The sequence below is a fragment of the Brachyhypopomus gauderio genome, chromosome 7 (genome assembly GCF_052324685.1).
Source record: "Brachyhypopomus gauderio isolate BG-103 chromosome 7, BGAUD_0.2, whole genome shotgun sequence".
Lineage (NCBI taxonomy): Eukaryota > Metazoa > Chordata > Actinopteri > Gymnotiformes > Hypopomidae > Brachyhypopomus > Brachyhypopomus gauderio.
Genome location: NC_135217.1, coordinates 5294429 through 5317915, shown reverse-complemented (window position 1 = coordinate 5317915; position 23487 = coordinate 5294429). Strand labels below are relative to the sequence as shown.

Genomic DNA, 23487 nt, shown 5'->3' with positions numbered 1-23487 from the left:
GGCAGAGTGCCGATCAGACTCCATTTGTGGCACAGTGCCGATCAGACTGGTCACGTGATGCCAGTCTCTGTTAGGTGCCTCTCTATTCTCCACCTTAGAGGCGGAGAGTGGTGCTGAGTCTCTAATGATTCTCTTATTGATGGAGCTGCGACTTCTGAGAATGTACAGCGGGTGTCATTAACTCAAAAGGCAAGAACTTTAAGGCACTCGCTATTACTGCTCTTAGAAATATATATATATATATATATATATATATATATATATATATATATATATATATATATATATATTAGTGGTGGGCCATTAACGGCGTTAACGGTGGTCGTTAATCTGATACTCTTATTGGGCGATATAAAAATTATCGCCGTTAATCTATTCTTAAAGTTGGGTTGGGAACTGGGTCAAATAGGTAATCAAACTATGATGACTTTCAACTTGATAGTTTAGCTCGGCTGTATTCCTAACCAGATTGCACAGTAGGGGCGAGAACGAGTTTTCAAACCTGTGAATTACAAATCGTACGTGTGTTTACATGGATGCAGCCACGAAGTCGCCAGGTTTGCTTCATGGAAAATTCATTTTTATGAACGGAGCGGAGCTCGGAGCGGTCGTTTTCTGCATGGTCCTAGCGCTAGATTCGTCGCTATTTAAATATTTATTTTTAACCGTTGAAACTGCAGAGGACCAAAACCGGCTTTTGAAAAAGTCCCCCCCAAATTACGTCCGTGAGGTTAAATGTACTAAATGTCGGCTTACATTTCAAATATCATGTTTAGCTGAATAAACATGTTATGTACAGTATGTAGGCTTACAGATTCATGTTTAACTGAAAAAACTGTTGAACACGAGTAGCCTACATTTTATTGAGCATGTTTATTCCTTCAAATATCAAAGTAGAACAGCTTTCTCAAGCAGTCATTGATGCATTTTGGAAACAGGAGATGAGCCCCTGGTCTAATGCACCCTCTGTATTAAGAAACCCTATCTCAAAAACTGACTTTTAGTCATTACTTGGGTAGCACGCATATGAGCCATTTTAATATAGATTAATCTAGATTAATCTAGATTAATTTCAAGATTTCAGTGAGATTAATCTAGTTTAAAAAAATTAATCTATGCCCACCCCTAATATATATATATATATATATATATATATATATATATATATATATATATATACACAAAGCTCCACACCAGTGCCATGTGTGTGTAGCGATACTAACAAACAATAGTGCTCTAGAAATATTTTTACTATGTCTATATAGCTAAGGAAGATCCCATGTGAGTAATTGCAGTGCACTAAAGTAAAAGATGTGGAGATATTGAAGATTGCAGTGAAGTACAGAAGGTTTCTACAGACATTTGTGTGATGCAACGCTCATGTGCTCCATAGACTGCAGCATTCTCCATAATCCCAATTCAGCAGCAGATTCCAAAACTGCATCTTAACAGGGAAGCAGATGATTTATCATCATCAGTCAAATTAAACGACACCACTGGCTTCAACGCACAATCTCTCACTTCATAGAGGAGAGTGAGAGGGACATCTGCTAGCCATCGGCCCTGGGAAAGACCCTGTTTGAGACCCTGACTGAGACCCTATCTGAGACCCTATCTGAGACCCTGTCTGAGACCCTATTTGACACCTTGTCTGAGACCCCATCTGAGATCCTGTCTGAGACCCTGTTTGAGACCCTGTCTGAGACCCTGTCTGAGACCCTATTTGACACCTTGTCTGAGACCCCATCTGAGATCCTGTCTGAGACCCTGTTTGAGACCCTGTCTGAGACCCTATTTGACACCCTGTCTGAGACCCTATTTGACACCTTGTCTGAGACCCCATCTGAGATCCTGTCTGAGACCCTATCTGAGACCCTATCTGAGACCCTGTCTGAGACCCTATTTGACACCTTGTCTGAGACCCCATCTGAGATCCTGTCTGAGACCCTGTTTGAGACCCTGTCTGAGACCCTATTTGACACCCTGTCTGAGACCCTGTTTGAGACCCTGTCTGAGACCCTATCTGAGACCCTGTCTGAGACCCTATTTGACACCCTGTCTGAGACCCTATCTGAGACCCTGTCTGAGACCCTATTTGACACCCTGTCTGAGACCCTATCTGAGACCCTGTCTGAGACCCTATTTGACACCCTGTCTGAGACCCTGTTTGAGACCCTGTCTGAGACCCTATTTGACACCCTGTCTGAGACCCTGTTTGAGACCCTGTCTGAGACCCTATTTGACACCCTGTCTGAGACCCTGTTTGAGACCCTGTCTGAGACCCTATTTGACACCCTGTCTGAGACCCTGTTTGAGACCCTGTCTGAGACCCTGTCTGCTGTCTCCTGCTGCCCAAGTCCAACACTTCCATTACACAGGCCAGGACTTTTCATGCTACACAGGGCCTGCGAGATCCCCAGACTGCCACCACTGAGAACATTAAAAGGAAAAATTTAGCCTCTCTAAAAAACCCATTTCCAGGTGCTCATTGTTCATGGGTGGGTGTGGAGGTGGAGCAGGACAGTGTTAGGGTTCAGGGTGAGGGGGTAGACAGCCCCTGGGGAACGTTAGGGGTCACAGGGGGCAGTGGGCGGGTTCTGACCCCTCTGTTCACTTCCTGATCCCCCTGCGCCTCCTGGGGGTGGGAGGAGTCAGAACAACACCAGCCAGGGTGAAAACCCAGTTCTCCAAGCAGGGGGGGAGAGACACATGTTAGGAGGAGCGAGACTAGGGACGTGTGTGTGTGTGAGTGTGTGTGTGTGTGTGTGTGTGTGTGTGTGTGTGTGTGTGTGTGTGTGTGTGTGTGTGCATATGCCTCCAAAACCCTCAGAGAAAGTGTAATTCTACAACATGCCGACAGCATCACTTACTTCCATCCCGCAAGGCCTGAAATGATGGAGCCCAGGGTGGCATCATAGCAACACGAGGGTGTCTCGCATCATAGCAACAACAGACAGGAAAACAATAAAGAGGACAGGGATGCTCGGTATGAAGCCACAACAAAGGGGAGGGAGGGTCAGTGTTGCCATCACGACGGGCGTGGAGCAGCAGTCTAGACCAGTGCAGCTGAAGGCAGTTCCTCAGGGCCTCGGCGTCTCACTCAACGGTCATGTTCAAATGTTTCAGCGTAACCTGGACTTCACCGTCTAAAGGTTTAGTTTGAATGAATCACCTGACGGATACTTTACTACTAAATAAGTAGAAAAACTGTGACTGAGTGGAGCTTAATTCACTGAAACAGGAAAGGCATAAATCCACGAACTCTGTGAAAGACAACACTGAAGACAACACTGAAGACAGCACCGAAGACAACTTTGAAGACAACCCTGAAGACAACGCTGAAGACAACACTGAAGACAACGCCGAAGACAACGCCGAAGACAACACTAAAGACAGCACCGAAGACACGCCGAAGACAACGCTGAAGACAGCGCTGAAGACAACGCAGAAGACAACACTGAAGACAGCGCCGAAGACAACACTGAAGACAGCGCCGAAGACAACACTGAAGACAGCACCGAAGACAGCGCCGAAGACAACACTGAAGACAGCACCGAAGACAACGCCGAAGACAACACTGAAGACAGCACTGAAGACAACGCAGAAGACAACACTGAAGACAACGCCGAAGACAGCGCTGAAGCTAGAACAGAATACATGCATTCTGCAATCAGTACATTCAGCCAAATGTATTCTGCAACTCATTTTGTATATTTTGGTAAATGTCAAATAATTGCTTTGAATCAATGTAGTTAACTGCATTTTAAAGTTTTTTTTACATACAATTTGAAATAATTGGACACCACAATGATTAGCCAAACAATGATAGTCCTTCACGCTTTCAATCACTCTTTTGCATTTTCCAGGGGCATTGGATCATTATTAAGACAGAAGACTTTTCAATTCTCACTGCAGGTTTCTCTGAATTTATATAAAGCACCTTGAAGCTCTGAGAGTGGGAGGGGCTTTATGCACACAAACACTATAAATATCAAACTCACAAAATAATTTTTTTTAAGAACATACAATAATATAACCACAGGTACTGCTCTCTTTCTTACTAATTAAATCCGCTATTTTAACAGCTATGACAAAGTCTCATCACCACATGACTTTTATTGTGAAGTTGACTGGCGTGTGCAATGTCTACCTAAACAATAAGCCCCTGACAAAAGCCGCTTTGCCAAAGGAAAAGAGGCATTGTGGGTAACCATAGTGAGTCTTCCCTTCATCAGCTGTTGGACATTCAAATTAAAGTGTAATATGTGTCACAGGTGTGTGTGTGGTTATCACTATGTCACTGCGTAAACATTTGCTGTGCAGCTCTGGAACGAAAATTGTTGAGGGGGGGGGGCGGGGGGTTGGCGAACGAAAATTGTTACCGGACGGAGCTCAGAGCGATCGTTTTCTGCATGGTCCTAGCGCTAGATTCGTCGCTATTTAAATATTTGTTTTTTAACCGTTAATAAGTGGGGGGACATGGATTCATCGCTATTTAAATATTTGGTTTTAACTGAAAAAACTGGGGGGGGGACCAAAAGCGGCTTTTGAAAAAGTGCCGTCCCCCCTCCAAATTACGTCCGTGTGCCCAACACATCTCCAGGTTCTCCAGGCTTGGAGAAATGAAAGGGAAACAAAATGTAAAAATTTCATTTTTAAAATCATCAACGAACTTCATCCAGTCTTCCTGGCAGATTTGCTCCAGGCTGCACAGGTCAGATTTCACCTGTGGACCACAGTTTTCAAACAGCGCTACAGATACTCCACTGACGAATCTGGACCATGACTTGGCCATTGTAGAACATTTGCCTTTTTGTTGTTCAGACACAAAAATGTTCTGGCCTTGTTCTTGGGATCATTGTCCTGTGGAAACTTTCTTCCAAGGTTAATTTCATTTATTTATTTATATAGCAAAACTGGAACAAATTGTCTGGGAACATCTCTCCATTTGGCAACATTTGTCCATCCATCCATTCATCCATCCATCCATCCATTCATCTAACAACGGACACCTTCTGATGAAACGCTTCCCCGCAGCACAATGCTCAATGCTACCTTCCCCATACCTCATTGGCCATGTCAGGTTTGTGTTACACGTAGCATTTTGAATTGATTCCCCAAAGCCTCCATTTATGTCTCCATCACAAGACCCTATTCCACATTTTAGCCAGATGTGCCTTCATGTGGCTCTTTGTTGGTACGGGTACGGGTACGGGTACGGGTACGGGTTAGCCCTTATGCTGTAGCCACCCTCCCAAACAGGCTGGTGGTATGTAAAGCTCCTGATACCCTTGACTGTTGCACCTTCACTCCATTCTCTGTAGCTAGACTCTGTAACCCCTTCAGTTATGGTCAGATCTTTCTGTGGTGTCCTTGGCGAGTCTCCTGCATGCTCTAGTTCTGGGTCATGTTCTTCCAGTTCAATGTTCAATATTCTACAGTTCAATGTTCCTTCACAAAGTATAACCGATTAACTGCCATCTGTACTCACAAAATATAATTGGCACATTTTCTTGGGCAAAATGATATTGGCCCTTTGGTAAATGAGCTATGTCTATCTGTCAGTTTAACAGGCACCTGTCAAAAAAAATAACCTCGAATTAGTTGAATCAAAAAAGCAGGGACCCTGTCAAATGGAACCTATATATAGCTGGGAGACATTTGGAGTTGAGGCTGTGTGGTTTGGAACTGGACTAAGGAAATCCTACAGAGATTGGCCTGTATGTGTGCCCATGTTTATGTGTGGGTGTGAGTCAGAAAGAGGGTAGAGGTGCGTGATGAAAAAAGAAATGGCTCCAGACAACTTTAAGGAGGAAAAAAGATGTTTTTGTCTGCTATAAAGCACTTTTCACTTCCAATGAAAGACTTCACTTGGAGCTGTCACAAAAGTCTGTGAAAAACAGCAGATCAAATGTAATGCCACTGGAACAGTGAGAAACCTTACTGCACAAAGAGGACAACTTCTACCCATCACTACCGAAGATATCTCACAATCGCTTTCAGAGTCCTCTCTCAAAAGACCCCAGCGGTGCAATATGGGCCTCACGCACTGCCGTAGCGCTCCACATCTGCGGAAAGCCAAAGTAGGTGGGGACCACCTGAAGAGGCACATGAGACGTGTTGTGTGGGACAGCCTCGTGACCAACGGGAGCTGGTATGACAATGGGTGGGGAGCCGGAGCGAGAGGAACCCTGTGGTAATGAGGAGCAGGTGAGGGCCTCATGTACCTTGGAAGGGTCTGAGGTTGCAGCACGTGAAGGGGAAGGGAGGAGCTAGGGAGAGATGGGAGGAGCTAGGGAGAGATGGGAGGAGCTAGGGAGAGATGGGAGGAGCTAGGGAGAGACGGGAGGAGGTAGGGAGAGATGGGAGGAGGTAGGGAGAGATGGGAGGAGCTAGGGAGAAATGGAAGGAGGTAGGGAGAGATGGGAGGAGCTAGGGAGAGATGGGAGGAGGTAGGGAGAGATGGGAGGAGCTAGGGAGAGATGGGAGGAGGTAGGGAGAGATGGGAGGAGCTAGGGAGAAATGGAAGGAGGTAGGGAGAGATGGGAGGAGCTAGGGAGAGATGGGAGGAGCTAGGGAGAGATGGGAGGAGCTAGGGAGAGATGGGAGGAGCTAGGGAGAAATGGAAGGAGGTAGGGAGAGATGGGAGGAGCTAGGGAGAGATGGGAGGAGCTAGGGAGAAATGGGAGGAGCTAGGGAGAAATGGAAGGAGCTAGGGAGAGATGGAAAGAGCTAGGGAGAAATGGGAGGAGCTAGGGAGAGATGGGAGGAGGTAGGGAGAGATGGAAGGAACTAAGGAGAGATGAAAGGATCTAGGTTTATCTTGTCTCTGCAGGGAGATAGGGAACAGCACAGTGTCAGACCCAGCCGTCACAGTGACACTCTGGTCAAGACAACATCACAGCAATCAATATGCGTACAACACACACACACACACACACACACACACACTCACACTCACACACACTCACACTCTTTTTTGTCTCTCTCTGAAAAGGACACTTATATCATTAGAGCTAATTATTGTTAAAGGGGAGATAGGCTATAAGGAGACACTTTTGATTAATATGTGATTATTTTTTGTTTATCGGTCGAATCAGGTAATCAGAAGTATATTAATAAGGGAGTGTGAGTTCTAATGATCTGGTTACCAAGTCATTAAGCTTGAAAAGGAGACCATCATAAAACTAGACCATTACAAAGGGTTGGTAAAAGGGTCATTTCATGTTTTTTTTATTTTATAGCCTTTTAATTGTTTTTTCACCCATGAGTATTATTACCCTCTCTTTTGCCTTAATTTCTGGGACAGTCTCAGAGCAACAAAAATGAGGTTGGCTGTCCAGTTTGCATGAGGTTGGATGTTTTGACAAGAGTCCTCGCTGAACAGGACCGTAGGTGACTTGAGGGGCAGGAGAGGGCCCTGTAGCAGCTGAAAAACACAGCATGGGCGTGACGGGGCAGTCAGCCATGCTAGTGACTGGTCCACTCTGCTGTCAATCAAGTGCAGTGCTCTGTGGGCGAGTTGGCGACGACGGACCAAAGACGATGTTACGAATGTTATCTTGCCAGATGACTCAGTGCATGAAGCGGGGACCGTGGACTCTAACGGGGACCTAACTACACATGCTTACGACGAGCGTGTAGTATGAACGTCTCAGCTCGGATGACTCAGCTTTTTGTTAGAGTGCCTGTAGATAATCAGCTCTGTGTAATGTGACACTAACAGTCTCTTTAACTTATTAACACATTTAATCCCTTTCCTAGTGCAGTTCAGCAAAGAAATACCTATTTGGTACTTATTGCCATGGAGGTTAAATAACTTTTACTTTCCTTTTTACAGTTTTAGAACCTAACGACATCAATAGAGTCTGACATTACTCGTGTAATTGGACACTAACGAGAATTATATTGTGGATTCCATGCAGTCATTCTCTGTACATGACTCATTCAATTAGGGGAGCTCGTATTGCATATATCCCAAAGCGAATGAATATTGCTTTAATATTCATGAATATAGTATGAATATTCATGGTTTATAGTACCTGTAAGGCGTAGTGGAACTGCATTGTGCCACATGAGACTGGGACTTGGCTAGATGCCGCCTTCATCTCTTTAATAAACAAACAAACAAATAAATAAACAAACAGCAAACTGCAGGTGGCCTTTCCACTCTGCGAAAGTGCCACCGATCTGCCCAGACTAAAGAAAATTGGAGCTCGTGTAATTTCACAGTGCAGACACAAAAGAGTAAAACACGAACGACTTCATGCGAACAACTGAATATTGCAGCTTGGATGAAGTGAACATTGGCGTGGGATCCAGAGATACTGCCTGATATTTCTGTTGCAAACAGTAAGAGGAGCCGATCACGGGCCAGTAGGGTCGGACCGCCCTTCACCTGAAAATTCCATCATTGTGGAATGACATGAAGTGGGAGGCTAACGTGCTGTGAATGAGGTGGTGTTAGCTCTAGTCTGAATCGCTGTTAGCCAGCGCAGTGTTTCTGGAGTGCACTTTCACAGGCATGAACGGGGCTGCACAGCGAGGCTTTAATTCCAAGCACCCTCGAACGTGCCTTTCAAACTCTTTCACAGACTCGCCATCCAGAACAGCGAGGGCAGTAATCAGGCAGCCATTACTGCGCTTCCTCTCACATTGCTGTGTTCCTAAACATAGACCATAAGCTGGGGTATCTGGACGGTTCTCCAGCCGTTGACGGCATTTTGAGGCGGAATATCTTCAAGGACCCTGTAGGAGCCAAAGCCAGATAATCAGTGTGTTTACAGCCACAAACACAGCCAGGCACACAGCTGCCGGGTATGCAAAAACATTCGCGATTTAGCGGACGATTGCGACAGCAAACAGCGAGATTGCTTAAGCTGGTAAACCCCGCCCCATATGTACGCCCGGCCCCTAAACCACAACACAGGGAAATGGGTTTGCGTGAAGCTTTAGGACCAAACAGCCATCTTTGACCCGAAAGCCTCTAACAAGGCTGAGACACCCACACACGAGGAATCATGCAAGCATTCCATCGTAACTACAGTGACTGCAGAGAGAGGTGTGTACTGATAAACCCATGTCACTCTGTGTCAGCTCTCCACATGTGAAGTGCGTGTTAATCGTGCTGGCGAGGGCCTTTTTGGAGGAAACCACAGGTCCCTCCACTGATTCCCTTGAATGTTTCTAGTGATGGTAGCTTGAAGCTTTTTCTGCACATGAGTTTTATCAGTAAAGCTGGGAGGTTTGCTTTGCTAAGACTGGCCTGGGGAGACAGCACTGCGTGGAGGTGGAACAAATCTCAAAAAGCTTTTAAACTTAACTCACTACTATATGTCACTCATTTCAAAGTCCTGATAAATAGCCTTTATAAACTGAATTTATAATTCCACAATTAATTTGTCTGCGTATTTTTAAACAGCGTTTTTGACAGACTTCCTGAGTATGTAGATTAGATCACACCAGCAGAACTCCATGTGCTTCTGGTTGGTGCTTTCAGGTGACGTGTTCTTTGAAAGTGCACAGGGGCTGCTGGTCAGCTCTGCTTTGCAGAGCAAGCGGATAGGAATAATACAAACATATGACACATTACACAATCCTCTAATCCTGCACAGCGATCTCTGGGTCGCCGAGTGTTATTAGATAAGAGGGGAGAGTGTGGAGAGTCCAGCAAAGATGACGGTGGGAAGAGACAGGAATCTAGGACAGGACAGAGGGGGGAAATGATTTTTTTAGCTGGCTGGCATCAGCTGTTGTGGGTCAGTTTGGTGCATTAAATGTGGCATCATTTCTTTCCCTCTTTTCTCTCACTCTCGCTCTCTCCCTACACCGTGCCCAGGAGCAGCTGGTGCTCAGAGCAAACAGCTTCTGCCCCTGATAGATTAAAACTCAGGCCCTGTGCCCTTCTGTGGCCCTCACAGCTGCTCAGAAAGCCCTGGGTCGTTATCCCACATCCAGAGACAAACCTCTCATTATGTTAAAGGGGAGCCCAATTACATAACGGAAGAGTCATCTAAAAGCCATAAAAGGACACTCCATCTCAAAAACATATCAATGTAGCTAATTCATAAGGACCTGCTGGCAAAGGAGCAGTCCTAGCTTTACACAAACAAGATAGCTAGCTTTACACAAGCGAGTCAACTAGCTGTACACAAACATGATAGCTAGCTTTACACAAGCGAGTCAACTAGCTGTACACAAACATGATAGCTAGCTTTAACACAAGCAAGTCAATTAGCTGTACCAGGGTTGCCAACTCTCACGCAATGAGCGTGAGACACACGCATTTGACCGTTTTCACACGCTCTCACGCCACACTTCCGATATCTCACGCAGAAAAAAAAATCCAGTTTATTTATCTCTGATCCACATCTATGATTCAATGAGTTACTAGTTCGCTCTGGCGCCAACCACCGGCGATCGACAGATCACGATATAATACTTAATTTGTGTCCATTTTACGTTCGCATGGACATGGCAGTGTTCAATAGGCACTGTGGAAAATGAAGCACTGTTTCAAGACTGAAATAACGTCTACCGCATGTCTGTCTTAAAATTCCTTTCAAACTGATCTCAGATCCGTTATTCTGGTCTTTTCTCCCTGTTGGGCAGAGCTGATTCTCAGTATTCGTCCGTCTGCGTCTGAGCCCCAGTACGGCATCTCGGACAACAGGCCACGGCAGTGAGAGGGCTCAGTGGATCGTTTTCTGTCCGTGCCATGTGGCTAAAATGGTAGGCTACTCTATGATGCTATAACGGCCGGTCATTTATCCACTCTTCTATTAGAGCAGAACTATTAAAGAGGGATTACCATTACATGCCCTCTGAGCAGAGGGATTGAGAACCGAGAGGGTGTGGGGTTAAATGAGTGTGTGTGTCTATGTGTGTTTGCGAGCATACGCGTGTGTATATGTGTTCATGTCTAAGTACTAATGTTTGTAGCTCTGTGGCTATCGGTGTTTCTGTGTATATGTGTGTGTCTCTCTCTCTCTCTCTCTCTCTCTCTCTCTCTCTCTCTGTGTGTGTCCACTTAAAGCCAGTTGGATTGGCTGAAGCAGAAAAGGATTAGTGCAGGAAGCTCAAATGGATCCATCAGAGTCCGGCTGGGGACAGTCACAGCAGTGCAGGGAAGACGAGATGATGAACACATGGTGGATCTTCACATTACCACACCAGATGATGCTGTAGCACCGGCAAAAAAATACTCCTCTACACCGAAGAATAACGGCTGTTTAATTCCAAAAGATACCCTGCACTGGTCAGAAGAGACGAGAGGACATGATTTAATGTCTAAAGTGTCTAGAGGTTCACAGCCCCCTCACCAACGGTACATTCTTGTGAAAATCTGCTTCAGAACATGTCAGACACTCAGAGTAAGACACCTAAAGGGCTTAAGCTGTCAGCCTTACTGTGCTACCCGTCAACCTAGGGACACTTGCACACACCGTTTGGGAATGCCCTGATGTGTTTGCCTTTTGGGAAACAGGTGGTTAAGTCAATAACAAAAACACACTTCCCTGTGGATTACCTGTTGCAAACAAAACTTCTTGTTCAGTGTTGGATAAATCGTAAACTAGCCTTACATCGCTGGCTTCACGCATTACTGGGCATCTTCTGTCTTCTCCAAAAATCAACAATGCTGCTACAAGCGATTTACGTGGTATGAAGGACGATGGAATCCCTGGTCTCCTGTGAAGTTCTTATTTATGTTTTTTATCGGCTCACATGGAGGAGGAGTTGAGAGGAGGAGTCAAATGACTGCTTGAGTTTTGCGTTGTTGTTAAAATAACAAAATAATAAATACAAAAGGAAAAAAAAACGAAAACGTGTTTCCCTACGTAACACACTAACGCCATAGATGGAAATGCTCTTCAAAAGGGTGGGAGCTCACAGCAGCGTAGCCGTGCGAGAACGCTGGTGGACAGAACTCTCCGGTCCTTCTGCTCAGACACAGATCCGCTGGGAAGGAGGTTTGAAGAAGCAGAATCACGATCTGTGAAATTTATGTGCACCTTCCTTCATGTGGGCCACCAGAATCACTCATGTGGACACTTTTATTCCATGGATTTTGATGCGGAGTATGAAGCATCCTAATGTGGGCAAATATATTCCCTAAAACATATATATTTATTTTTTGCTTCATTCAGATCCAGAATGCTGTGTGGTCATCAGGGTAAGCTGTCAGCTGAAGGACTCTTAATACATACAGGCTTTGTCACTTTTTTTTTTTTTTTGCATGGGTAGGTGTGTTAGTGCATGTGCTCCCTGCGTGTGTGCAGGTCAGATAAGAGCTAATCCTGCCTCTACAGCAGGACCTGGGAGATATGGACACTCCAGCAAAACTTCTCTATCATTACAAGCCTCTTCCCCATAGACACTTTATATCGCTGGAGGTACCCAAATCTCCCACACGTGTTGATTCACGATGACCACAGGTATCAGACCCCCCCCACCACCACCCCCTCCCCTTTTAAATAGAGGGCTGTCTCTCACTTACAACCTCACATGTTCCTTCTCTTGTGTCCAGTTAGAATAGGGATGACTGAAAGCGCAGGTCTATTTCTAGAGCTTGGGTCCAGAGACCTACAGGAAGTGATCATGAACATGAGGAATGAGCCATGCAGTCTTTCTCTGCTGCCCCAGCCCGATAACAGCTGATGCAGAAGGTCACGTTTGGGATTTAGAGGTCTAATTGCCTCTTTTGTTCCGTGTTTCCACATCCTGCCGATCCTTCCTGGCTGTTCCGCTGCTGCACTGCTCTGGCAGGAGCGATACCGCTGCAGCGCGAGCCCGTCCGCTGGGAGATAACGGGTTAACGAGTTAACGGGTTAACGAGATAACGGGTTAACGAGATAACGGGAGCGCACACCAGCGGCAAACGCATCTCATCCCAAACACCTCGGCAGCTTTTAGCCGGGAGTCGAGCGCACGTTCGGATGGGGCGCGCGGAGAAAGCGCTTAGTGACGTCGCTCTCAGCATCTCACGTTCAGCTGCTTCACGTCGGAAGCCCTCGGCGGAGGGAGGAGACGAGGAGGCTTCTGTTGATGCGGCTCCGAACTCGACTAGCGCATGCTTGGGCATGACTAGTACGTGCCTGAAAGTACCTCAGAAAGAAAACGCTTTCAAATGAGCAACTCTAGAAGCTTTGCGGTCTTGACAGGAGAGGAAATGCAACCGGTAGTGCAGCCTGATGAAGCAGCCCACTGATGCAGGAAATCACCAAGAAACAAGGACCGAGCATGGCCAGGGTGACCTAAACAAAACAAGCCCTGTAATCCGATTTTATATATTTATTTAATATTAACATATATATATGTGCCATCCAAATTGTATTATCATAAACACAGCTCCATGTCTAATGAGCCCCAGGGATCATATCTAAAGAGCCTGCTGTGAGCTACTACCAATGGAGAGGCACAGCGCATTGAGAGGCCCGGCCCGAAAAGCCAAAACCAGGAGATACGAGCCTGAACGCCATCACTGGGCACCGCAGATGGCTGACCGGCTGGTGGAGCACCCAGACGAAACTCTGTGATGCCTATTGTCATCAGAGGAAGAGAGATGAAAAACAAGGAAGAGAAAGAGTATGAGAGAGAGAAGGAGAAAGGCCAGCATGTGCACGCCTCTCAATCTGTTTTCGGAGTCCTGCTTGGCATCGCACACAATGTGATTATTCCCAGCAGCCCGGACAGGCAGGCGAAAGCACGTGGTGGAGGTTTGTTTGTTTTTAATGGAAGCTGGTGCGGTGTGTAAGTGCCCCGGGGCCCCGGGATGGAGACAGAATGTCCCTCGCTCGTCTTGTTACCTGCTGACAGCTGGTGGACAGGTGGTTAATGGGATTCTGTGGAAGGCTCTGAGCCTGCTTTCAGGAAATCCCCTAGCCTTCGCCCATCCTCCTCTTCCTCACACTGTTCCCGGGAGATCCTGTAAACCGCACAGAACTGGGTCAAGGGTCCTCGGAATAAAAAAGTTGGCCCGAGACGTCCAGCGACTCGATTCCGAACGTTGTCCTTCGTTTGTGGGAGCAGTGATTATGTCTCTCTTATTGAGGCACAGGCAGAAATCAGTTTCACGAGAAACTAAAGGACTTCACCTCATCCACCCGTGCAGAACCGCTTTGTCTATAAAGGTTTCTGAGCGATGTGTTTAGGGACGACCCTGGCACTCACGCTCCTGTTCTCACGTAGTGAGGAACGTGGGAAACGTGAGGAAGAACAGGCAGCTCAGGGTGACGTCATATAGCCGTCCGCACCGCGCGGGAGCGCGTAATTTATGAACGAGTGATCGGATCCGATTTGATTGGGCTGGGCGGGCACTGGCTTTGCTGGCGTTGCACTTTTCCTGTTCAATTAAAGAATGAGTTGATGAAAAGCAGATTAGAAAAGGCTGCATCCTGGATTTCCACGCTCCGAAAACTAGCGTGAGCAGCCCACTGCGTGACGTGGGGCTCCATCACGTACATGTGCACCATATAATGATCAAGCACTAGAACCAGGCTTGCTTTCCCCAGAGTCGCCAGGAAAAACAAACACCAAGCAATACTCCTTATGTGTCCAAATAAGTCCAGCAACCCACTCAGAGCCGGACGTGATATTTATTCACTGCTTGTAAGAGGGATTAAACAAATATATGGCCATTCTTGGTTCAGAACATAGCTACAAAGATTTTGCATCCAAAAGTGAATCACATTCACGAACGCGCCGAAGGCAGGCGTGTCCCGTCCCGGGGCCGAGCCGAGCGGAGCTCACGCGAGAACTGAGCGTGATGGGTGAAGAACACCAGACCACGCTGGGAAAGCCACGGCACGGCACCAGCGTCTTCAGCTCATATCGTTCAATCCTGGTCAGAACAACCCATTACGGCCTGGAGATGGATCGCTCCTTCTTCATTTGACACCACCTCAGCTAATCGTTTAAAACTCCAAGCTCGGTCCTCCCGAGACACATTTTCTCCACTGCGAAACACACAGACCCTCCTCTCCTCTCTTCCTCAGCATCAAATCTGACATGACAACCTGGTGACCAAGACTTTACTCTTTAAAATAACCCATTCTGATATTAAAAAGCAAACCAAATTAAATCTCCAGCACAAATCCCTTCATGCATCAGCAGAGACCTTATGCTGCGCCCTATACCAGATAAAAAAGTATATGACAAATGGAAAACCGACAAAAGCAAACAGAAACTGAAAGAGAGCGAGATAGAGAGAGAGAGAGAGAGCCCTAAATAAGACTCCCCAATGGCACTGATACACAACCACAGAATAAGAGCACAAAATCCTATCGATCCATCTCTGTTCAGCACAGATGGAGTCAGGCTCGCGCCCGTACGGCGATGAAGGCGTAGCTGGCGATACTACGCAGGTCTGGCGGCTCCATCAGTCCTCGCGCCCCTGCCTTGCTTCACGTCGGCTGACACCAGCGGACCAGCGAGGATCGACCAACTGGATGGAAGCACGAAACCCTTTAATTTATTGGCCCGTTTCGTTGTTGCTTTACCACGCATCGATACGAAGTGATCCCTGATGACAAATCGCCCATCCATTACCCGCCTCTTCCCCGCGTCTGACAAACCATACATTTTGGGGTTTTTGTGCCTTTCATCTGATGTAATGCACCGCGGTGTGCCGTTAATGGGACTCTGAAAGACTCCTCTGGCAGTCTGTGAGTACATAAAAAGCAGGTTGTCAGCGCCAAATGTTTAGAAGGAAGTGGCTCCAACATCCATCTGTTGCATTACCCAGATCTCCAGTCGCTCGGTCTCAGTGGTGGTCCGATTTGGATTTGCTCTGTTGAGTTCTGCGTGGGCCCTGGAGCCTATTAACTGCCACCGTAAACGTGTATAATGGGTGTATTTGTATTTCATATGTCACATAACACACAAGCCAAATTAGAGTTTCATTTGGCTGCCTGGTCCACTGCTAATATATAAATTGTGATTCAGTGTGGGTAGGTGAACACTGATGAGAGGACTGACTGCTGTTTTGTTTTGTTTTGTGTGTGTACGTGTGGGTGTATGAGGAGGGTTGTAATTAAAGCAGTCATGTGTCATACACTCTCTCTCTCTCTCATACACACACACACACACACACACAAAACAAAACAATCTCTCCACTCAGCAGTATGCAGTAACAGTAACTCCACTACCGATCCATTTCTGCTCAGGCAAAGATGGAGTCAGGCTTACGTCAGTGTGGCGATGCAGCGTATATGATGAGTTACTGCTGCACCATTTCTCTCTCACACACACACACACACACACACACACACACACACACACACACACACACACACACACACACAGAAACACCACATGCATCATACATTCTCATTACAGAGAGCAGCAGCACCTGGTGCTAAACTGATTTGGAGCTTGACACACAAACTCTCATGGCCACGCAAGAGCAATTCATACTGTTTAGTGTAATCAACAGCAGACAAAACCCAGAAGTTCACACACTCAGGTTGAAGGTCAGTGTTCCACCCTCAGCTAACCAACACGTCTTTTGGCCAAGAACCTTCGGCTGTTACTGGCCGTAGGTCAAAGTTGAGCGTCTGTCAGGAGCAGGACTTTCAGGTGCAGAGGTCCGGTGAAGCTCTTTGAGTTGCTTAATCTCCTTCTCACACACACTCTTGTGTGTGTGTGTGTGTGTGTGTGTCTCAGGGAAAGAAGAAGAGGGAGAAGGGGAAGAAAGAGAAAAAGGGCCCTCTCTCTCTCTCTCTTTCTCTCACTGTTCAATATATGGCTTAACCCTTCGTAAGCCAAAGCAGAGCCAGGGTCACATAAGCCAGTTAGGATATTGGACCTGCAGTTCTGAGTGACTTGAACAGCTGCATCTCCAGAGAGTGACTGTGCTGGACATACGGCTCCGAACCGGAGGCTGCCGTGCGGTCCATAAGCCCCGCCCACAACGCACCCTGCTGCTCACAGACCCAACGGGGGATGACGGTCAGTAGAATTCAGCGTGCGGACCCGGAGAGGCACGCGCGGGTCGGGGCGAGAGGCGAGCGGGTCTCCCTTCCCCGCCCGCACCGACGCCCCAGGGTTCCCAGTGCCTCACCACCCCCAGCCAAACAGCCGCCACGGCATGATTCACGAGGGCTGATGGGAAAACAGGGACGAGATGGAACGGTCGTGGTGGAGTGTGTGTGTGTGTGTGTGTGTGTGTGTGTGGGGGGAGCCTTTACGCTTGTGTAGCGTCTGCTGCAGCAACAGTTGTCTTTGAGAAGCGAAAACACGCAGGGAGGAGAGGAGGAGGAGAGGAGTGGCGCCAAACAGAACGAGAAACAGAGGATGAGAGAGAGAGAGAGAGAGAGAGAGAGAGAGAGACTAGTGCCAGCGATAGCCCCGAGTTACGTTGACAGGAGAGAAATGGAGACGATGGCCACCACAACACGACACAGACAGCGAGACGCGCGGGGAAGCGGCACGGCGGGCGTCAGAAGCGACGGAGCGCTACTCACTGGAGTCGTCCGAGTCGTATCCCTCCACGTCGGGCTCTTCCTCCCTCCTGCTGGGCGGTGGGAAGGCAGAGGCGGAGCTGGCGCCGAAGGCTCGGTCCAGGTCATCGTCCTCGCGGCGCGGGTCGTCGTCGGTGGCCGCGGTGGGCGTGGCGGGGCCTTCCGGGCCGCGTCCGGCGGAGGAGCGCAGGGAGCCGGCGCGACTGAGGGCCGGGGGCGCTGTGGGGGGGAAACCCCGCGGGTAGCGGGGGAAGTAGTCAGAGATCTGCTTGATGGGCTGGATGGGGCCGGGGCACACGTCAATGGCCATGTGCTCCTGGATGCTGATGGTGGGCTTCTCGCCTCGGCGCTGTGTCATGCATGCAGCCCTGCGGGCGACGCCGCCCTCTGCCCCGCCGGCCCGGGCGAGGAGGGGGCGGGCGGCCGGGCGACCGGACCGGACCGGCAGAGAACGGGAGGAGGAGGTCTGCTGAGAGCCAACGAAAGTTTTTGGGAAAAGAAAAAAAAAAAGCAAAAGAAAAAAATGTTGCTTTCCACCTCTGAAGTACACCCTTCTGTCCGTGGAGGAGGAGAAACCCGAAACGGCTTGGCTCTTGTCGTGCGTGTGTGTGTGGATGTGTGTGGTGTGTGTGTGGTGTGTGTGTGTGTGTGAGGGAGGCGAGCGATCGCCGTGGCTACATGGATGGAGCTGGTGTAGCAGTCCTGCACGCTGCAAACATGCCGTCTGCCTCTGAGCTCTGCTCAAAGCACTACAACAAACTGTGTCTGCCTGCCTGTCCGCCAGCTACAAGGGATGAGTGGAGAAAGAGAGGGAGGGAGGGAGGGAGGGACAGAGAGAGAGAGAGAGAGAGAGAGGGAGAAAGAGGGAGGGAGAGAGAGAGAGGGGCACGTGGAGATGTAAGGGGAGGGAGAGAGCAAGAGAGAGACAGAGAATGAGAAAGGTGGGAGAAAGAGAGAGAGAGAGAGAGAGAGAGTTCGGGAGAGACAGAATAAGGGGAGGGGACAGGATTAGAGATAGAGAGAGAGAGAGAGAGGGAGGACGGATTGGTTGGTGTCACTGCTTAGCAACGGGGCGATAAACAGGAACCGCTAGTGCGGCTACTTAATTATGCTATTAGTCCCTTCCATCTGTCAGAGACCGAGAGACAGAGAGACGGACAGAGAGAGAAAGAGAGAGAGAGACAGAGAGGGAGGGAGAGAAAGAGGCAGAGAGGGAGAGGAAGAGAGGGATTGAAGGTACCTGAGCTGTCTCCCCATTCCTGCACACTAACGTTGGCTTCGACCCTCTTCACAGCCACGAGGAGCCAGCAGCTAAACACCTCAGGCGAACGCAACAAGTGGGGAAAACTCCTAGCGGCTCTCCCAGACGGCCAGCCCGCTACCAGCCCGCTACCAGCCCGCTATTAGATCACCAGCCAAAGGGCACACTTCCTATTACATACACAATGCAGTGAAATATCTATAGTGAAACTGAAATAAGAACCTTCTGAGGTAAATGTTTATTACAAATGACTTATATTGTCAAATAAGGAATATTTCTTAAGCAATGAAAACACAGCAATAAATCACAATAATAGCACTTCATAAAACACGAGAGCAAGGAAAGCACCAAGTCGTATTCAAGGCGACGTAAAACACGATGTTATCACTCTTCCCCTCCACTACTCTCTCTTTTGAAAAGCAGAGGCGGGATTATGCAAATGTGATGGGTCTCTGTGGTTTGCATTAGCGCGTTGATGAATGGCAGTCCAGACCCGTTTGTTCCTTCCTCTGTGAAACCAGATTTATTATGAAGTCGCTGGTGAGCAGAGACCGCCGCCCTGCGCCCCCACCAACCCCCCCCCCCCCCCCCCCCCCCCCCCCCCCGGGACGACCGCCAACACGCCTCAGGAACGCGGTGTCTGTCAGCGCCGGGCCGCCCATGGCACCAGAGAGCAGGTGCAGAATGGAATGTGAGGAAAGGGGAAATATGTCCGTCCTCGGTGCAGATGGTAAGGGGGGTTTTCCATAGTAGCGACGCCGTAACACAAAAGGACAATAATTCGGCTTGGCTTACATCACTCAACGAGAACCAAAATGTCACTGCATGCCGTCACCAAGTGACACTGCAAATAAATAAAGAAACAAACAAAGAAATGAAGTGTAAATAAATATATTAGTCAAAGGAGGCTCTGAATGATGAGGTAATTTGGAGCAGTTTGTTTCCTGAAGTCATTAAGGAGTCACCGCCAATCCATCTGCTACAATACTCCGGCATATATAACAGTTCATGAGAGAGAGAATCTCATCATCAATTCACACCATGGAGGACAGCTGGCTTTGTGCTTAAGGGAGGGTTCATGCTTATTTAAGAGAGGGAAAAGACTAAAGAACTCGCAGTTCAGACACACACACACACTCACACACACACACACACACACACACTCACACTCACACACTCTCTCACACACACACACACACACACACACACACACACACACACACACACACACACACACTCACACACACACTCACACTCACACACACACACTCACACTCACACACACACACACACACACACACACACACACACACACACACACACACACACTCAATGGAGAACATTTACCATGTTGATAACAGCCCCAGTGTCTAAACAAATGCGAGGCAGTGTGATGAAGACCGAGATGTTTCCGTCCTACTGGGAAACCACGTACACGCAGGTTCTCTGGAGGAACCAAGAACGCTTCCATGCCAAGGGTGGATGAAATGACCAAGTGATGTGATGCCACTCCAGAGCAAAGATGTGCTTAAGGAACGAGGAAGCACTCATGATGGCCACAGGTCCAGGGAGACATGACAGCTCTAAGCTGACAGCACACCTGGGTGGACAGTGTTTGACATTATAAAATGCAGATTTTATAGCCTTTCAGGCTTTAGGATACACACAAGACTCAGGCAGACTTCAACTGGTTGTAATATGCCTCTTCATTACACCGTGCTACCCAGAATTAATGGATCTTTATGTACCTCCAGACAGGAGATGGGATGTTCTCTCTGCCTGCGGTGAGTCACTGTACTCAGATGCTACATCCTCTCCCTCTCTCTCATTTTCTCACGGACGCCACAAACAGACGTGCTGGCTCGCACTGGCTCCGCCCACCCGGCGGGTCTCCTCCGGCTCCGCCCACCCGGGGGGGGTCTCCTCCGGCTCTCCCAACGCTATTCATAACGGCCCTCCGTAATGGCTCTCCCAGGGAATCATGGGTAATCCAATCAGAGCTGGAACGGTGGAGCCGGAACGTCCCGGCCACGGGCTGGTCGCCGGCGCCTCCGTGGCCCGAGCAAATGTCAAGCGGTCCGCGGACCGGAACCAGGGTAAAGTTTAGGGGTCGTGACATTTGGGAGGATTAGGGGTGGGGCAATACCTCTGGCAAGTGGGACTGTGTGGAACAGAGTCAGGCAGACTGTAAGGGTAGAAAGAGGAACCTGATAGTATATGTGCCCGTTTAACACGACTACCGACCATTTCTCTATTTCTGAACGCGTGGTTGCGTGACCAGGACCTGCAGAGCGGAGGACCGAGCCCTGCCACTTTACCGCGGTCCTCTGAAGGGAACGTTCGGATCTTGCCCTGCGCCCACACGCGTCCGGCCCAGACGAGGGCGAGACGTGTCCGGAGGCGGTCCTTACGCGAGCGTGCTGCGCGGACTCCCAGTGGGAGGCCCGCCGGGCGCCTCCAATGCCGAGAGTTTTCACCTTAATTCGCGATGAAGAGGCATACCCGCGCGAAGCGCTACAAAAGCACTTAAATAGAACACGCATTACGTGAGCTGGCGGGCCTTTTGTAACGACACCCATGGCACCGGCCCACGTGAGAAGGCGCTGGTGGGAGCCTCGGATGACTACCGTCAAAGACAAGTGGTGTTCAGTGCTCTCCCAGGGTCCACTCAGCTCTGGGTGTTCTGGATGCAGGTTTTGCCTTCCTGGACAAATAGCTGCATTTCGGTCACGGGGCACGAGCCGCACTCAATATACCCTTGATTTACACTAAAAGCACAGAATGGCTGAGAATCGAATTTACAAGTCTCTCATGTGCTAACCAAGTGCCTCTGCCACTGCTCTAAAAGCAGCACGCAGATGTCAGGTCGTGCTTTAATGAACCTTCTTCTCCTCCCTTCCCTGGAATGAACCTTCACTGCTAGCCTTCAGCGATGCCGTGTGGATCCGCCTCCATCACTCTCAGGGGTCAGTTCAAGGCTGCGGGCGGCGGCTGGCTGATTCTACATCAAGTCCTTCAGATCTGGGAGGAGGGGTGCTGGGGTGAGAGTTCACAGGGAGGCTAGGTTTTTTTTTACCCACAAGCCTCGGGCTAGACACGTGATGGGTCACTGAATAGTGGCAGGGCCGGCAATTATTTTCTCGTGAGAGCGAAATGCATCCTGTTTGAAAATGAAATAAACATTAAATAAACATGTTTCATGTCTTGCCCCAAAGGGTATGTCATGAGGAAAATTAGAGTCTACATGATGAAAATAACAGGAATGGATCCTGAAATTCATCACACAATAACATCACACAACATCAACAAACACATTCTGTAGACCTTAAAACTAGTCTTAATCATTACAGAAATTATTGCATTAAGAGTAAATAACTCATCTGTAAAGCAGACATATGCAACACACACACACACACACACACACACACACACACACACACACACACACACACACACACACACACACATATACAATATACACATGCAAAAATGAGATTCATAAAGAAATACACATTCCAATCCTTATTTAAATACAATGGAAACAGCAGAAATGCCACTAGGGTGGTGTGGACAGAAGTGACTGATCTGTAAGAGGCACCACAAGCTGGAATCATGTTGTGCAGTAACAAGTGAAAGTCTGAGTGTTGAACACTGCTGGACCACCACAGGTTAGCTGTGTGTAGCTTACCGGTCCAACCAGAGTGTAGCTAGCGTAGCTCGCTGGTCAGCATCCAACAAAGTGAGTGTTAAATGCATAGGCTAGAAAAGGATCAGATTATTACGACTATACTTATCACAATTCTATGTAGTGCTATTGCTATTACTCTGCATGGAAACGAGATTAAGGGAAAACATGCATTTGGCGTGTCGTGTTTAATGACGGAGGCCTGAGAGCCTGTCAGGCTGAGAGATCACAAGGCCCCCCAGCACAGCTTCACGCTGGTGCTCCTCTCTCATTAGAGACACGCCATGGCCGCCCCAAGCGCCCGGCTCGCGTCGTTGAAAGATTTCCTGGGGTATGAACGTCGTGCCTGAAGTACCGAGACTGTGACAACAAAGGCCAAAGCTGCCATGGCGATGAATACGAGATCAACTGGGCTTCTGTGACACAACACGGGAAAGGTCAAAGAGGTGGGTCAAAGGTCACCCACAGGTTAAAAAAAAGCAGAGCAGCGCCGGCAGATACGGACGTGGACGATGAGTCTGTCTGCCGAGGCGTCAGAGAGGCCAAGGGGGGCGTGCGGGATCATTGCGGGACCCTGCTGGGCGATGCACGGCCCGTAGTGACCCGCCTCGGCAGGAGACGCTTTTAAGCGCATAGCAGTGTGTCATAGCAGCCTGAGGACTCGCTTTTCACTCAGAACACCTGCCCAGCCACAGAAACGGCAGATAACACGAATCACGTAGCGTTTTCCTGTATTTTTGTTTGGTCTTTGTTCTTCATAGACTGCCGGGCGTTTCACGAGGGCTTCCTGTAAACATGTGTTTAGAGTCTCTGCATCAGACGAGTCCCACAACGTTAACGTTCAAGTGCGTGTTTCCTCTGGAATTTAGCGCCTTCAGTGTCTCAGATTCTACAGTTCCATTCATTCAAATGAAACATTTGCATAAATAGCACAAATTAGTGAACATATAATTACAACAAAGTCAACATATTGATTGTGTAACCACAGATTATGCACTACAGCAATGCTACAGTCAGCAGGCTACAGTTCAGGTGCCAAACACCTGAAGTACTATAATAAATGATGGGTGAGGTTAGCGTGA

At 48.4% G+C, this 23487-nt stretch overlaps 2 protein-coding genes across 4 annotated transcripts in view; both read right to left on the bottom strand.

Moving 5' to 3' along the window:
- doc2b (double C2-like domains, beta) overlaps positions 1–23487 on the bottom strand; it is a 125657-nt gene that overhangs the window by 43520 nt on the left and 58650 nt on the right. For 2 of the 3 annotated variants that reach the window (XM_077011118.1, XM_077011116.1), the window contains exon 9: positions 17463–17678. In XM_077011118.1, coding sequence (XP_076867233.1) covers positions 17463–17678 — 216 coding nt within the window. Of the gene's footprint in view, positions 1–17462; positions 18263–23487 lie in introns of those variants that run through there. The other variant, XM_077011117.1, reaches the window with a different exon arrangement.
- Positions 22677–23487, bottom strand: part of LOC143518326 (uncharacterized) — a 32989-nt gene continuing 32178 nt past the window's right edge. Inside the window, exon 6 of the mRNA XM_077010764.1 lies at positions 22677–22821. Coding sequence (XP_076866879.1) covers positions 22677–22821 — 145 coding nt within the window. The remainder of the gene's footprint in view (positions 22822–23487) is intronic.